The sequence below is a fragment of the Polistes canadensis genome, unplaced genomic scaffold (assembly GCF_001313835.1).
Source record: "Polistes canadensis isolate GaletaPanama2010 unplaced genomic scaffold, ASM131383v1 scaffold_185, whole genome shotgun sequence".
Lineage (NCBI taxonomy): Eukaryota > Metazoa > Arthropoda > Insecta > Hymenoptera > Vespidae > Polistes > Polistes canadensis.
The window spans coordinates 23,023-41,096 of record NW_014569732.1 but is presented as its reverse complement, the minus strand read 5'-3'; the positions used below and the strand labels follow the sequence as shown (position 1 = coordinate 41,096).

Here is an 18,074-nt window from a genome sequence, read left to right as displayed (position 1 = left end):
GTGTTTTGGGGTGGCGATTGGAGGGTGGGTCGAAAAAAGAAAAAGAAAAAAGACACAAGTAGAAGAAGAAGAAGAAAAAGAAGAAGAAGAAGAAGTCGAATGGCGCCAAAGTTGGGTTGTAGTGGTAGTAGAAGTAGTAGTAGTAGTTGTATCATCCCCGATGAGAAGATATCTTCATCCCTCTCACTCATTCTCTAACATTATCTCTCTGTAAAAAAAAAAAAAGAAAAACAGAAGAAAAAAGAAAAGAAAGAAATAAGAGTAGAGGAGAGGGTGAGGATATCATTCGCACATCGAGGTGTAATGAGAAAATTTGAAATATCGCGAGTATCTTCTTCCCCTTCCTTTCCTTCTCCCCTCAGTCACCTTCTTCTTCTTTTATTTTTTTTTGGTTTGTTTCTTTTTCTTTCTATCTTTCTCACTCTCATTATCACCCTCTTTACTACCCAATACTACTTTTACACAACTATCTTTTACTCTTTTCAATATCATCCCTATCCCTCTCTCTCTCTCTTTCTCTCATTTACTCTTCTTTAGCTTCTAGAAGAAGAAGAAAACAAAAAAAAGAAAATATAACAGCAACGGTAGTCATAAACGGCTGATCCATGTAGCCCGCTTTTCCCCCACCATACTATAACTGTACTTTCGTGGAAAGATTATAAAGGCGACTGGTATAAGGCACTTCGTTCCTCTCACTCACTCTCTCTCTCACTTTCTCTCTCTTCGTATCACCCTATAATACCCAACGTCGACAACGAACGAACGAACGAAGGGGTCTTTTCGTGGACAACCGCGATTACAACACAGTCGTTGGCGTCGCGACGTCTATCGATCCCCGACCTATCGATCCACCATGAAAAACTTTCTTTTTCCTATCATTTTTGTTGTTGTTCCTTTTATCGGTGAAACACCTGTCGTAAAAATACCAATACATTTAACATTTAAAGACTAATTTATTTATCTTTACGTTTTGTTATTTAATTTCTTTTTGTTACAACCCCCCTCCCCAACACAAAACCCCATTTCTCGTATTACTTGATTGAAACAATAAAACAACTGATGTGTGTACTTATGTACGCTCGTAAGAAGTTATACTTTTTTAGCATACCAAAACGAACATAACCTCTATAACCTCAAAAATAACTTCAATTTTCCCGCGCATATCGTAAATATCGACAAGTTCGTGGTGTTGATTTTTCGATCGCATCTAACCTCACTTTTCAAAACGCGCGCCAAAAGAAATGTAACTATAAAAATAACTAACAAAATATATTCGAATATTAATTTATTAAAAAACATAAGAAAAAATATAAATGTGATTATTTATATGGAAATTTATTAAAGTGATAAAAAAATATAAAACAAGTAGAGGTATTATAAAAGAAAAGATTGTGCATACTGTATTTGTTTGATAGTATGCAATGTTGATTAAAATAAACTTTTCGTGGTATTGGTTACGTTGGTGATAGAAGTAAGGGTTTTAGTAGGAATTGGAAAAAAAAGGAAGGGTGAGAAATCTATTCGAGTGATTCTACACTACTACCATGGGCAAACGACACAAAGAATGTGAAACGTTTGACAGGGCACGACCGCGCGCGCCAGCTGTGTTGCACTCGCATGTCGCGATCCGACTTTTAATGCACATGCGTCTCCTTTACACACATACATTGATAGAGACACTCTTATACATATATCTTCTCGACCTATATATCCGAACATTCCGATCTTAACATACCTTAGTTGAAATCTGTCTATATTTCAAAATGGTTAAAAATTGTATTATTATTATTTTATTCGAATAATTTATTATAAAATATATTTATAACGAAATTTGTGTTACTTTTTTTCAAATAATTAAATAAGTGTTTTCTTTTTTTTGTGATATATAGTAATTATAACAAGAATTTTATATTATATAGATTTTAATTAAATTGATATTAGGTAATATATGAATATTGTATATAATATATAATAAGATAATATATGAATTGGTAAGAAACATTTAATTATGGTGAAAGTATACTGTTTTATAAATTCATAAGATTCATATATATTATTTTATTTTCCCCACAAACACACACATTGTCTCGATCTACTGCATTACTTTTCTTTCATATTCAATCTTTTTTGTAAACCGAAAAATGATACACAAATGATATGAATAAATTATTAAATTTATTATCGTTTATACGTGTTATAAAAATGATACGCTTATATGTGCAAATATGTATGCTGTTTAAATATGATATACGCTAAAAAAAGAATATAAAACATTGTATTTAATGTTAATAAGAAGATAAACAAAGTAAATGAATTTTTAATACTCAAAATATGAAGACGTTTGCTTCAAAAGCTTAAAAAACTGATTGGAATCGGGGAGAAGGAAGATAGGAATGAAGAAGTAAAATTAAACTAATCATAAAAACTGTTTCTCGTTTATTGAACATTTTTTTTTTACACGTACCTCAGCCGGTGTTTACATTCCAATGTTTTCATTTTTATTTTATTATATATCTTCTTGTCTACCCCGCCGAATTTCTAAACACAATGACTTTCGTGTATACTCGTTATTTGTCGTGCGTATTTCGCAGTTATTTCGCTATTTCTAGTTAGTCATCTTCGAACTTCGGAAGTTGTAACATCGGTATTAGAATAATTTAATTAATTTCGTGTCGCGTATAAGTATTCGTACGTGTTTTTTTCTTCTTATGTAAGTGATATGCATATGTGCATGAGTGTGAGTGTTTGTGTGTGTGTGTAGTGCTTAATAGGGATACATATATATATGAATAAGTGCAAAATTTGGATATGGATATGCAGCATCGGATATAAGGACAAAATACACTGAATGTATGTTAATTATTATTATTAACTTTAACATTATTTTTTATCGCAACTCAAGAAAGATACTTTTAGAAATTTTTTTCGTTTCGTTAACATTTAACATTTAAATTTTCAATTAGGTTTATTTCATTAATGAATATTTTCGATTTCATAAATTTTATTTAATTTTTCATCGATCATATATATATATATATATGAAATTTTTAAGTAGATTTATTATTGAATTTTATGATATATTATTTACAATACAATTTTATATTATCATTGTTAATTCGTGTACACTATAGATACGATAATTAATTAACGTTTTATAAATCGTCGAATACAAGTGAGTAACAATAAATAAGTAAAGGTAGATGAAAAATGTGAATTGGTAGTGGGTTGCATGAATTGTAAAAAGAAAAGAATAAAAGGTGAAGTTTAAAAACGTTTAACGTTGATCAACCCATTCGAAATATTGTACATGATGTTTTTTACACACCTACCCCTACTATTTTTTCTTTTTATTTTATTGCACTTTCACGTGCATTCATTTTATCAACAAAGTTCAAAGATCCAAAAGTATTTCCAAATCAATGAATAATCGTAATTAATTATTGAAAAAAAAAGAAATCATATTCCTCTCGCCGCGATTGACTTTATGTGATTGAGAATAATGATTAATTAAATAACATTAATAATATTTAAATGAAATCAAACGAAATTTCTTTTGATTATCAGATTGGTGGTAGTTTTTATCAATCTTCGTTAAAAAAACAAAAAACAAAGAAACATATAGAAACTGTTAGACGAATAGAGAGAGAGAGCGAGAGAGAGAGTGATGGAAAGGGTGGGTGGGGGAGGGATAGAAAGTGAGAGGGTAAGAGGGGTGGTATTCAGAAACGATAACATCGTAGTACAGCTTGTAATGACAAACACATGCGTTCTCACCCCGATCTCTCTCTGTCCCTGGGGTAACACTACCACACATACATATGCACGTATGCATAAACGTATACATTTATGTACATATAAATATGTATGTGTGTATATGTGTGTATGCTTTGGCCTATCGGACTGCGATCTATATAACGCGGCATATGTTTAGGTCATTAATTAGCATCTGGAACCAATTAAAGTAATTACGAATTCGACAGTAAAATATTATCCAACCCGATTCCACCCGATATACTGGTCAATCATCTTTATTATTCGAAAATAATGAAATTTTCAATAAACACTAATACACATCTCTCGAATACATCATGCCTTATTTTAATCATTTAAAAAATATTTAGACAAATGTATATATCTTATACAATAGAAGTGACAAATTTATTTATTAATTTCATTGATTAATAACAAAATATTACTTGTTTGTCTATGATAAGAATGAAATCGAACCTAGAATATAACTTTAATTATACAACATGTTTAATAATGTTTTACGAAAAAGATGATATTGTATAATACATTATACTATACTTAAAATCATTAAAAAATCTAATGTCACGTAAAACAGATCAAGTTTAAAAATTGTATCAATTTGTTTCCTTACAATAATAATACAAACGATTTAATTAAACGATACCTGTCAATTTATAATATATATATCAATATTATATATATCATAAATCATTTCAAACTTTTTTTAGAAAAACAAGTAATATTGTTTAGAAGTAAGAAAAGAAATCGTTTGATCTTATCGATTCTAATCGTGTTTCTTGTATTCTATCTTTCTCTTACTACAACTACAACTACCACCCCTTACCCCTCCCCAACTCTCTTCTTATTTTCTCAGCGGACGTGCCCCACGTGACAAATATTGCAGGATGCAACTCGACAACTATCGATACGCATCCGCCATTCGAATTCCAGTCGTACCATTAACTCTATTTAAAACTTATATACAATTCTACCTATCACATGGTATATATAGTACGCTAAACTCGAGATATATATTTATGCTTCCCGTATCATTTCGTAATTATCGATAACATCGTCAAGGCTTTTTGCAGGAAACAATGGCTCATTACGGATCTTACCGAGTAACTAACTTACATCTCTTTTCTGTCTTATATTTTCTCCCTCTTCGTTCTTATTTTTTCTTTTTGTTTTGTTTCCTTTAATTCTCCACCCAATTCCCCCCTCCACCCCGTTCCACTCTTTATTTCAACTTATGTGATCCTCGTGATACGTGTTCATCCATGATTCATCAAACGATCACTTTGTCTTTTGTAATTTTTTTCTCTTTTGTTTTCTTATTCCTCCTCACGCGATCAATCGTATAATAATTAATGTTTAAATTATTTTTTTATAACGACTTGTCGATGTTTCAAAGAAAATATTTCAACAATATTGTTTGCGTTTGATTTATTACTTTTTCTTTTTATTCTTTCTTAATCGATAAATTGATTGTTAATTATAATCCGTAATTTATTTAACGATAAGAGAGGTTGAGGGGGGGGTAGTATATTCGTTTGTGATATAATAATAATTGGTGTAAGAGAGAGATAGAGAGAGAGATTAGAATTTGATTATCGTTCTTACATAGATATTTATTTGTAATACGTCGAGAGTTATCGAATTTCGACCTTCTCCGATTGCATTGATAAGTATCTAGTTTCAATGATTCTTCGTTTTCATATGCAATTAATAATATCTGTCGACGCACTCATGCATCGTAGTATCGAACAGTTTACGTTGTATTTAATAATAATAATAATGATGACAACAATTATAACGCGTGTAGAAATAATAAAAAAGGGGAAAAAAATAAAACTACAATCTCATACGATAGAACAAAGGTTTAAATAATTTTTCATCGTTTTTATTTTTTTTTTTATGTGCATTCATTTTCATTTGCAACGATTATATTTTCATTTGCAACGATTATTAAACACCTAATATTAATCGAAGTGTGTAAAGAGTTTTTTTTTTTCTTTTGTAATAATTAAAATAAGTAGAATAGAAGTATTTGAAAAAAAAAAAAAAGAAAACACAAAAGCATTGCATAATAAAATATCTGACTTTTGTTACATTTGATGTGTTTGAGAAATGGAGTTTACTTATGAACGTTCTCGATCAAATGTTAGAATAGATCAATGGAACTTTGCACCTGTACTCTATGTTACCAATAGCAATACATATGTATTTACCTGTATATGTATGCGTTAATGTTAGGTAGGAAAGTATACGTTTAACCTCACTAGCAATCGTAGCAACTTAGGGTCGATACTCGATTGCAAGTTAACTTGCAATCGAGTATTATACTAACGTTCGTATTATACTACATCGTATTATATATAACTTTTGACCTTTCCATTACAAATCTTATCGATTGTACTTTATTAAACGTATAAAATAAAAAAAAAAACCAATTTATACATTTAAAATGTTTTAAACACAAGACAAATAAATTATTAATACAATTTTTTGTTTGAAATCCGATCAATAGAAAATTGTTGACTATTCATTTAAAATTCATTTGATACAATTCGATATTTAAACAAATAAATAAATAAAATCTTGACGAAAAAAATATTAAAATAATTCAAATAAATAAAATATATAGTTATAGAATGAATTGATTACTTTTCCTTTTAAAATGTAAATGCAGTATATGCGAATGTATACATAATGGGTCAGTAGAAACTAGTTGGTAACCATGGATGGTCAAAGCGAATCTGGTTTCTCCCCTACCATTCTATCCTTGAACGAACAACACGAGGAGTCTCCCGTAACCTGTTTGATTCGACCAATCGATCGGGACTTGTGCAGCTTCCCTTTCAAACACACACGTACTCACATATATATATACACATGTATTTATGTATTTACGAATTTTCACCGATAGGAACAGCAGGATCGAAGAAGAGGTTTTGAACACGAGGGTAATATTATACACACACACATACATACATACACGAATATGCATATACAAAGTGAGGGGAGGGGGGTTGGTTAAAAGTAAAAGAGGGGTGGAGACAGGAACGAAACGGGGCAGGAATTACCGCACGTTGAGGGTGGGGGTTTTGTTAAAGTTAGAGGGTGGCCAAGGGCTAAGGGGTGGCTCCTACTCTCTCTTTTTCCCCCACCCCCCCTATTCTCCCTTCTATCGGTAGAGAAAGAGAGCTTCAGCTACTTTGAATATAAAAGCATCTATAATTAATATCGGGACGTAGGTACCGAACCACCATACGATATTTATTAGATACTTTACTGAGTAAACTTTGTTTTTTCTTTTTTTTTTTTTTTTGGAAAACGTTAATCCATAGACTCACACGTCCATCTCGTTTTCTCTTTTACCATAATCTCATGATTTTGGTTTTTAATTCTTGCAACTTTTATGTCAAGTATGACAACACACTTTTGTTTGTAATAAAATTGAAATATAATTCGAAATGTAAAGGGTTAAGGTATTATTATTCAAAAAAAAAAGAAAAAAGGTTTATTCAATGATACAATTTTCATTGATTTATTTTAAATTCGTAAAGATAAATATTTAATGATTTTTTTTAACAAATGAAATGATTTCTATATTTAAATAATGTTTTTCGTCGGACGAGATGAATATTTAAAAGTTTGTTAAATAAAATTATCTATATATATATATGAGACGAAGTTACTGGAAAAGTTTGAAGACAATTTTGAAATAATTTATTTTATTTTTAAAAAGATAACCGGATATTGAAGATATCGTCAAGGATACAATTTGTTAATTAATATGACGTTATATTTATCAAAATTTGTATTTATCGAAATCACGATAAATGAATAATATGCTCGATATATTTGAAACTAATGAATTATTAATTTATATATTAATATATATATATATTTATATTTTTCTAAATCAGAATGTGAATAAAGTCGTAATATTAATGCACGTTAATTAAATTATTACGAAAGGTATAACAATAACTCTTATTTATAAAATTTAGAAGTTAAATAAAACGATACACAGTTTCTATTTTAGTTAATGCTTTATCGTACCTAACGAAATTAGAGTCAGGAAAGCGAAATCGATCAATTTCGCATGGTACTAAACGGTAGTAGGTAATTCGAACGATCCGTAGCCTCTAGAATCGTGAAAATTTACAGCTACCAGCCGTGTCGATGTTCGTTTTCTGCACGTTTCTGTGTGTGTGTGCGTGCCTGCGTTAGCGCGGAAGCGATTTCGTTCCGCGAAACGCCAACTCTCTCTCTCTCTCTCTTTCTTTCTCTCTCAAACTCGAACTCGAACTTGCGTCACAATTGTTATTAACTGCTACGAGAAACTTTCGTTATTCCCCCTACGGCTCGTTTAATCGATCGCTTTTACGCTCACAGTCTTGAATTACAAAATTTCTATACTTGGAACATCAGTTTTTTTAGAATATTTATGAAGTTATACTTCTTTTGGCGCGATTTTGGAAAGTGAGGTTAGATGCGACCGAAAAATCGACACCACGAAGTTGTCGATATTTACGATGCGCGGGAAAAGCGATTTCAAATTTACGACATGAAGTAATTCGTTAATAAATAAATTAGATTGTACTTATTAATTAAAGATTTTATTAATGGTATTTAATAATCTTCATTTTATTTTATCATATTATAGTATTATCGACAAATGTGGAGTATTATATTAGTACGTGAGATAATTGAAGTTATTTTTGAGGTTATTTAGGTTATGTTCGTTTTGGTACGCTAAAGAAGTAGAACTTCTTACGTGCATACATAAGTACACACACCAGTTTTTTTTTGTTCGATATACAAATGTTGCATCAATTTTTTTTTTATATTTTCCTTTAAGATTATCAATACGCTCGTACTATAAACAACAAGAAAACAATATCACTATTTTGACGTTACTATTGTTATGATAGAAATTATTCAGTTTATATTTAAGACAATTTTTAAGAATTTTAATATCGTTTGCATCAATTTGCATCCTGATGCAATTTTGGAAATATAATATTGTTCATCTATAGAATTTATTGATCAACAAATGAATGATTTCTCATATAATTTGAGACTGATTATTACAAGATTCCAAACGTATCGAAATAAATTTGTTAATAATTATAAATTTAGAAGATATATTTTATAAATCTCGAAAAATTGTTTGTTTCAGAGGGCAACGTTAGCAGAGAAGGAAGTGTCCGCGTTGAAGGAACAACTTGCAAACGCGAACGATGGTAACATTAAGACTGAGGGACATCAATTGTCCCAGAATTCGCAGGGAAGCGATCAGCAGCAACACGATGCTAGCAATCCCAGGAGAACTCCGAATAGCAATCTCGAACAGGAATTGCAGGCAAAGGACAAAGAGGTGAGTTAATTATTAATATTATTATTATTCATTGATCTAACTTATCCCTAATTAAATATTCGATTTATTATTAATTATAACAAAAACGAAACATATTTGTTCTCATATTTCTATAACGAAAAATAATCGAAAGACGTTTCTTTAAAATCATTTTCTTCATAACTCACGAATGTGAAGAAGCAGAAAAAAAGGGAAATGAAAGAAACAAAGTTTGAAGATATACGAATGATAATAAGTAAACAGGATTGAAAATCAGTGGTTGTATATATGGCAAAAGGTGGTTCTCGAAATTCATATAACCGAGTAGACCTCGACGTTTAACTGTTGCACGCGAGGGTTGTTCCTGCATTACTCGCGTGAGTATGCGTAAACGCGTAGAAATGAATGACTAACGCTATTGGTTCTCTCTCTCACTCACTCTCTCACTCTTTCTTTTACTACATCCCCCATCTATTCGTCACCCACCCTCTTTGGGTGAGCGATCGCACGCGCGCGAATACTATCAACGTGAAACGTGAACGCGAATACGAGGGAAAGGTGGGTGGAAAAGGATGAGGAAGAGGAAGGAAAAGGAAGGAAGGAATAGGAAGGAAAGGGTGAGATAGAGATAGATATTCACAACCCCCTGTGTTTTACAACCGAATACCGCGAGCGCAACTCGTTGCGGTGGCCGCGCTAACGTAGCGCACTTCACCTTTTCTGATTTGCGATAAACGCCACGAATCACGCTTCCCTTTCGTCGTTACAAAAATCCCTTACCCCTTTTTTTTTTATTCTCTTTCTCAATCTATCTGTTTGTACGTGTCTGCTTTTTACCCCCATTCGAATGATTCTTTTAAAATAGGTTTACATTTTTAATCGATAAACGATCGATTGATTGCAATTTCTAATTAAGTGTTAAATAATGTTTACGATATTATTGTTAAATTAAAAGGGTTGTTGTTGTTTTCTATTTTATTTTTATTTTTTTCTTATAAGAATAAATTGTAGAATCTTATACGTGGTAATATTTTTTGTTTCCTTTCAAAAGATTTTAACGTTTCATCGTCAATTTTTCGCCAACGTTGAAGATCCATTCATTAGCTGCAAGTGAATGCAATTTTTGATATTACTTTTGTTAATTAAAGAAATATCTCATTTATTGTTTTCGAATTGAATCTCTCCGTTCATTCCTTTTTTTTAAATTATTTTTAATAATCGAATATATAATCATTTATTAGCGGCAAGTGAATATTTAATCTTCAACTTCTCGTTGCAACGTTGAAAATCCGTTCATTAATAATTGCAAGTAAATAAAATTTGCATAAAGATTAGAAAAATCAGCGTTATAATCCATAAGATTAAAAATATTACTATTATTATTAATGATTGCAAAATATAATATGTACATTGATTAAATGATTTCAATGATATAATTGGATACACACAAATTATCGATTAAAATATTTAAATGCAAACACGGGATATTATTTTGAAACGAGGTAAAAAAAAGTAATTCCTTTTTTTTATTCCTTCGTGTCACTATTTTTTTCCCCCTTTTTAACAGGGAGCCGAGGGTCGAGGTCCGATTTAAAGACTGTTCTTAACACGAGGCAAGTTTCGGTCTCGATGTCGAATAGATATACGTTTTCTCGTTATATTTAGAAACGTCGAGCTTGCGGCATCTCGGACTTTCGGTCCCCGTTGCGCGGGTCGTTAAGACGCCGGAATGCGATCTGAGTTGGTGGAGAGAAGAAGACCAAGAAGAACAAGAACAAGTAAAACAAAAAGAAGAATATAGAACAAGAAGAAATAGAAAGATAAAGAGAACTTTCTGTCCGTGTGCTTTACTCGCTTTTCACGAAGACCTTTTATTACGATTCACTATACCAACCCTTTACTCCCCCCTACCCCACTTTTTAACCCCACTACTACTATACTATACCACGTTCAAATTTCGAAAGCTTCGTGCACACTGTGTGTCGTGCTTTAACGGCAATAACATTATCGTATATTTATCGGTCGAGTAAATAACCGAGAATCGTTTTTAAACTCCTTTCCCTCTTTCACTTGCATCTCTTTTTCTTCATCTTCATCATCATCTTCTTCTATCTCTCTTTCTCTTTCTCTTACTCTTTCTTCTTATTGTTTTTATTACTTTTATTCGTAATTAATGTCTCTTTACTTCGGACACAAGACGAAAGATTCGTTTTCAAAATCAAAAATAGCAACTTAACTTTCTGTGTTGTATTGCAGAAATCTTTTTTTTCAGTTTTCTTTATTTTTACGTTTAGTTTCTCACTTTTTGTTGTTCTTTGTCTTCTCACGCCCGCAATTTTAAGAGAATGAGAGAAGAAAAAGAGACAAAGGGGAAAAGTATGGGGTAAGGGTAGTGGGGGAGGGGTAGGGTTGGCCAGAAACGAGACAAGAGTACTCTACGAACAGCTGCTTCGCGGCACAAGAATGATCGGAGATAATGACGGTCATTATTCGATTTTAATGTAGAACATTCACGATGGGTTAGCAGGAAGTTCTCTAAATAGCGAATCAATCGTTGTTATCTAATTCTCGGGCAAAGAGCCGAGTTTTAAGAAAAGATATCGCACGTGCGATTTCGTTTCTTTTTTCGAATTGTTACGAGAGAAAAAAAAAGTTCCTGGTTGTCCAATTTTATACAATTTTTCCCCATATTTTTTATTTCTTTTTTTCGCATTGTTTTATTTCTGGAAATTAATTAACACAATCTAGCATACGATTTGATGCATTAAATTTGATTCAAAGGTTAACAAACTAATTTCAAATATATTTTCTTTATTGTTCGAGTATATATAGGGATATTTTCCATTGTCTAAAAATCTTCAAGACAAATTTGTTAGCTATAAACAATTATTCTCCCCTAATAATATCTCTGACCCGTTTTTTATTTTTTCACGTTTATAAACTAACTCTGACTGGCTGACTGACTGACTGAGATGTAAAAATGAAATATCAAGTTTAAAAAAAGGGATACTTAACAATTCGTATTTTTTACGATTTTCGATTTGAATTATTAAACACAATCACCACCCGTTGCCCGGAATCCTATCTGTGATCTCTCGTTTTATTTCATTTGATTTCATTTTCTTATTCCTTGCTTTTGTTTCTTTTTATTTGATTTTTTCGATACTAATAGTCGCTCCTCAGACAAACAGAATTTATTATTATTCCTCGGGATGGGGTGGGGGGGGTAGGTAGGTGAAAGGGGAGGATGAGTAGGAGGAAGGAAAGGGAAGGGGGTAGGTTGCACATCGATGGATTAAATAATTGCCTTTCGAAGTAAGCATTGTAACCGGTTTGATGGTATGCACAAGTTGATTTGAAATTCGAGAGAGAACGAATGAGAATCCCGAACGAACGAACGAACGAAAACGTTGATGGAAATCGGCGCGCAAGTTGTTTTGTACAAATTATCTCAAAGAAAGAAAGAGAGAGAGAGAGAGAGAGAGAGGATGAAAGGTTGCAGAAGATTATGCTATGGTGAAAGAGAGGAACATTTGCATACCAAGAGAGACATGTTTTTATCGATATCGAATAGTATCAAAGAGTGTATATGAGAAAAAAAAAATGATAAAAAAAAATACAGCGTATAGAAAGAGAATGATGAAAATAAAAGGAAAATGTTCGGGTAGGATATTAGCAAGTAAATTCATGAATAACTCGAGGAATGCATTAGCTTCCTCTCTTTCTTTCCATAATACACATTCACGTTAACTTACACGTATACACAGAAAAACGTATGGATGCGTAAATGTATACGAGTAAGTTTGTGAGAGGATGGTATGGGATGGGGGTGGTAATGGTGATGGTGGTGGTGGTGGTCGTGGGTTATCAAGCGATATCCATCCAACGTGGTGCTAGGAATAATTTCAATAATCCTCTCTCTCTCTCTCTCTCTCTCTCTCTCTCTCATTCTCATTCTCATCGTTTTGACTTTGCGCGCGCGCGCGCGTCTGTTCTACCGTTTATATCGACATAGGTAAAGTCGAATTTTAATATACGTACGCGTAACGACGATAAATCTTTTGCACGAGAGGATGAACCTGGATGAACGAGAAACAGATCAAATATTAATAAAAATAAAAAAAAACTGATGTGTGTACTTATGTACGTACGTAAGAAGTTATATTTCTTTAGCGTACCGAAACGAACATAACCTAAATAACCTCAAAAATAACTTCAATTATCTCGCGTACCAATATAATACTCTACATTTGTCGATAATAAGATAATATAATAAAATAAAAGAAGATTATTAAATACCATTGGTAAAGTTTTTAATTAATATGTACAATTTAATTTATTTATTTACGAATTACTTCATGCCGTAAATTTGAATTCGTTTTTCCCGCGCATCGTAAGTATCGACAACTTCGTGGTGTCGATTTTTCGGTCGCATCCTAAATTCACTTTCTAAAATCGCGCCAAAAGAAGTATTACCTCGAAAATTAAAAAAAATAGAGATCACAGGTATTATACTAAGGAACAAAAGCAGAAATAGAAAAGAATAAAACAAATTTACACACGCGTACACGTAAAATAAAACGAAAAGTAAAGGGTTAGTTCGTAAGATAATGTAAAAGAAAAACTAATTATCACACTATGGGGGGTAAAACTGAAATTTTTCACGCCTAGGTATACCTAATGTTAACTTAAGTTAACTTAAGTTAAGTTAAGTAAAGCCTAAGTGGTAGTTGGCAAACAACCCCTGCAATGTGTTGCACTTTATTTCGGCTTTACGATACTACCTGCAACGAGCAGAGATATCGAGATCGTAAAAATCTAACAGGGGTGGGTTGGAATGATGAAGGTCTGGACGACGCTTGGGATGAGGTGTTGAAAATGAAACATGGTGGCTAAGGAGAGGGGGGTGGGGGGACAAGATGTCGAGGGTTGGAAAGAGAAACGTGGCACGTTGTTCTCGAGTGTGCATAATGCTAACCTGAATCTCCTCGAAGAAGCTTGGAGGAAGTAAGGGGTTAAAAAAGAAAAGAAAAGAAGATGAAGAATAAAGAAGAAGAAGAAGAAGAAGAAGGGTTGGCCCTTAAACAAAAGTCGAAAACACTTAAACCGTGAGAAAGGAGCGATAAAAAAAAACCCGCTAAGAGTTCAATAAGTATCCTCCTTAGAGCCAATAACAGTCACTCGAGCTTTCTCTCTCACTCTCACTCTCTTTTTTCACGCCTACCCTTCTAGGGATCTTTCATCTCTTTCTTTTCCAACATCGAGAGAAGAAAATCGTTTGGTTCGAAACGTTCGTAAGTATTCCACCCCCCTCTAACCCCCTTCAGCCCTTTTTACTCTTCGTTGTTGTAATCTCCGAAGCCGATAATCACCGATCTCATCCCCCGTTCGACACCCCACCCCTTCTTACCCCTCTTCATTCCAACCCATCTTTTACTCTCCTCCTTTTCATCCATTCACGTTCGTACTTCTCTCTCTCTCTCTCTCTCTCTCTCTCTCTCTCTCTCTCTATCTTTCTCTGTCTGTCTCTGTCACTTTTCATTCGAAAACCTTATTCTCTATAGGGGTGGGGTTACGAAGATGAGGAATGTTCGATGGTGAAAATACGAACGATGCCATTTAAACGGATAAGAATTTATGCTCGGGGTAGAATGTCTTTATTCTGTTTAGGTTCATCATAGCTATAGAAAACTTGGAATGATTTGTATTATATTTTGTCGATTTAAAAACGGTACGGCTAATGGAACTTTGATCGGCGACTGATTGTGCGATGAAATGAAGATAAAATTAAAAAAATGGGAAAGAGGAGAAGACGAGGTGGAGAAATGGTAGAACAATAACGAGAAATAAATAATGTAGTAACTATAGTGAATAGTTAAGAGAACGATTTTAATAACACATTATGATAATGTAATCGTGCGACAGAATATTAATTAGAATTATTTGTTTGCTATTATAATCGGTATTTGATTATTTCAATTTTTGTAATTTATTATTTTCTTATAGTAGAAATGCATCAAATCGATTTTTTCTGTTATTGTTTGTTAATTAAATGTCATCAATTATTGATTATTTAAATATTTGTAATTTAATTATAAGTTTCTCTATTTTCTTTTTGTAAGATGAGATATATCGGAGCTTGTATCGAAACGTCGTAACGATTTTACGATATCTCGAATGTCGGTAATCGACAAGCTGATTTTAAACACACATGTTAACGCGTGTACGATTTTGTTTACGTTTGTGTTATTTGATAATTAAGATCCGATCATCGGTAGAATGAAAAGAGAAAGATAAAATAATGATTAGAGGATGGGGTTGGGGGGGGTTAAGGAAAAGGACTGGGGGAATGGAAGTGTTAAGTTGTGGGGGGGGGGGGAAGGGTGGTTGTGGGTAGTTGTATTAGAATCGTTATACGATGTAATCAAATAAACGTTGGATCTATATTACGTTCGAAGAAAAGATACTCGTCATCGAAACTGTTAGGTGATTCGTCGTGTTACTTTTATGTGTTTGTGTATGTATGTGTGTGTGTAACGAAACCAGTAAAAATATCAACTCTTAAGAGAGAGAGAGAGAGAGAGAGAGAAAGAGAGATAATGAAAGAAAAAGAAAGTGATAGAAAGTAACGACAATCAACGATGGGGTGGTGACATAGCAATCGCTTTTCAACGTCAACGTTGTTCTCTTGTTTCTTCGTTATCTCTTAGCAAATAAAATTGGGAAGAAAAAAAAATAAGAGAAAATAATAGAAAATTAAAATGATGAATAATATAATCTTCTTACGTATAAAATCATCGAAATTTCATCTTCTTATTTTTCTTCTTCTTCTTCTTTCCAATAACGTTTGAAATTAATCCAAATTTTCCTTCCAAATTCCAAAATAATCATTTTATTCGTCTTATAAATAATTGGCACGCTTGCTGTCAATATTAATTACACGTTGAATATATATATATATATATTAAAGTATACTTTTAGATTGGAGCTTAATAAATGAACATTGTCATCAATTCCACCTACGTAACTTACTACTACTACTATAAAAATCATCACTACCCCGTCCCTCCCCCAACCTCTTCTACTTCCCACCATTAAAATTCTTGGTCCAAGTATTTTTGAGATATAAATAAGTGTCATTGGTTGTATTCTCTAATCGATCATTTTCATATTTCTTTCACACTTTGAATTTATCATATTTATCATGGGTTTTTTTGTTTGTTCATGTGCACCTATTTCACAAAAACGATATATACTTTTAATGATATATGTTTAATATTTAAATAATAATATTTTAATAATAATGATATACATTAATAAATTTATGCATATAATAGTTTTGTTATTCGTGTTGGATTAGATTCGAGTTGGAAAATTCGTTTGTTAGATTTCGTATTTTAGTTTAGGACAAAGTAGCGATCTTTCGCACCAGTCACGTCACCGATGCCAATTATCTTAATGCCTTCCACTCTCTTTCTCTCTCTCTCTCTAACACACTCTCTTTCTCTTTTATGAGATGACTATACCAGTCTAAAGGCACACGTCCAAACGAGTTGCCTCTGTGTGCCACATAGTTTAATGTTTCAACTCGTGGAGACTATCATTCGCCATCGTTTCTTCTCTTCGTTTTTGAGAATCGAAGAGAGGGCGGTATATCTCTCTCTTTCATTTTCTCTTTCTATCTTTCTCTCTCTCTCTTTCTCTCTCTCTCTTTGAAAATAAATCACTCATGTAACTCCGGTGATTCACTAATTTGAATAAAGAACGGAAAAAGAGAGAATGGGATACGATAGAAGGAAGAAGATAATAAATAACTTTACTTTACGACTAATCGTAGATGTTTCAATTTTTCTTTCTTTAATATTTTTCTTGTTTTTTTCTTTTTCTCGATAAAATATTTATTTATTCATCTATCATCTCTCTCTGGAGTTTGATAATATTTTTCTTCTTTGATTTGACAAATTATTATTCATTTTTAAAATATTGGAATATATATATATAAGAAAGAAGAAGTATATAATTAATTATTGGTAATTGAATTAATAAAACAAAATAAAATACAATAATATAATAATGTTGAAATATTAGAAGAATTAGATCAATATATTATTAATCATGATATAAATTATTTCAATTGTTTTGGAAATAAATTTGGAAATAATTTCAATTATTTGGAAACAATAATTGTCTTATTCATCTACGAATGAATTATTAAACATTTAATAGAAGAAACACTTATGTACGTACGCATAAGTATACATTTTTTTAATATATTGTATTTGTTATTAGTTTTTTAATTTGTAATAACTAGGATGCATTATTTTTCAATTCTTTTGATATAATATTAATGCGCATTGTTTCTTCACAGTGCGAATAAAAAGAAATCAGTGTCTTCCAAAATCTTTAATGATTTTTATGCCACCAGCTTCTTCTTGTCTTTGTAAACAATAATGCGCTCTCTCTTCAAGTAAAATGATTGATAACCTATGCAGAGAGAAGAATTTTTCTAATGCTTTTAATAAATATTTTTTAAAACAATTAAATGTTTGTTTCCTTTAGAAGCAACATTATTATTTTATCTTTTAACAGATTCATGTTTTGCTTATTCCTTGTAACTGCAGCAGCATTCTATTCGCATAATAATTACAKGAAATCTCTGCGAAGAAGACAATAGTTTACAGAAGTCTTCAATATTTTCTTTTCTGTCGATGAACAATTAGGTTATTCATTACCTGGAATGATGCATGGCAATACATTATGCACAATTATGGATTGTTTTAATATATTATATTTGTTATTAGTTTTTTAAATTTGTAATATCTAGGATGCATTCTGTCTTCAATTCTTTTGATATAATATTTATGCGCATTGTTTCTTCGCAGTGCGAAAGAAAAGAAGACAATGTCTTCGAAAATCTTCCATGATTTCAGTATCATTGCTTATTCTTATCATTGTT

General features: G+C 31.9%; 1 protein-coding gene across 1 annotated transcript in view; it reads left to right on the top strand.

The window, feature by feature from the left end:
• Window positions 1-9,139, top strand: part of LOC106789470 (glycine, alanine and asparagine-rich protein-like) — a gene marked incomplete at its 3' end in the record, with an annotated part of 75,931 nt that extends 66,792 nt beyond the window's left edge. The window contains exon 3 of the mRNA XM_014753691.1: window positions 8,942-9,139. Coding sequence (XP_014609177.1) covers window positions 8,942-9,139 — 198 coding nt within the window. The remainder of the gene's footprint in view (window positions 1-8,941) is intronic.
• Window positions 9,140-18,074: the final 8,935 nt, after the last annotated feature.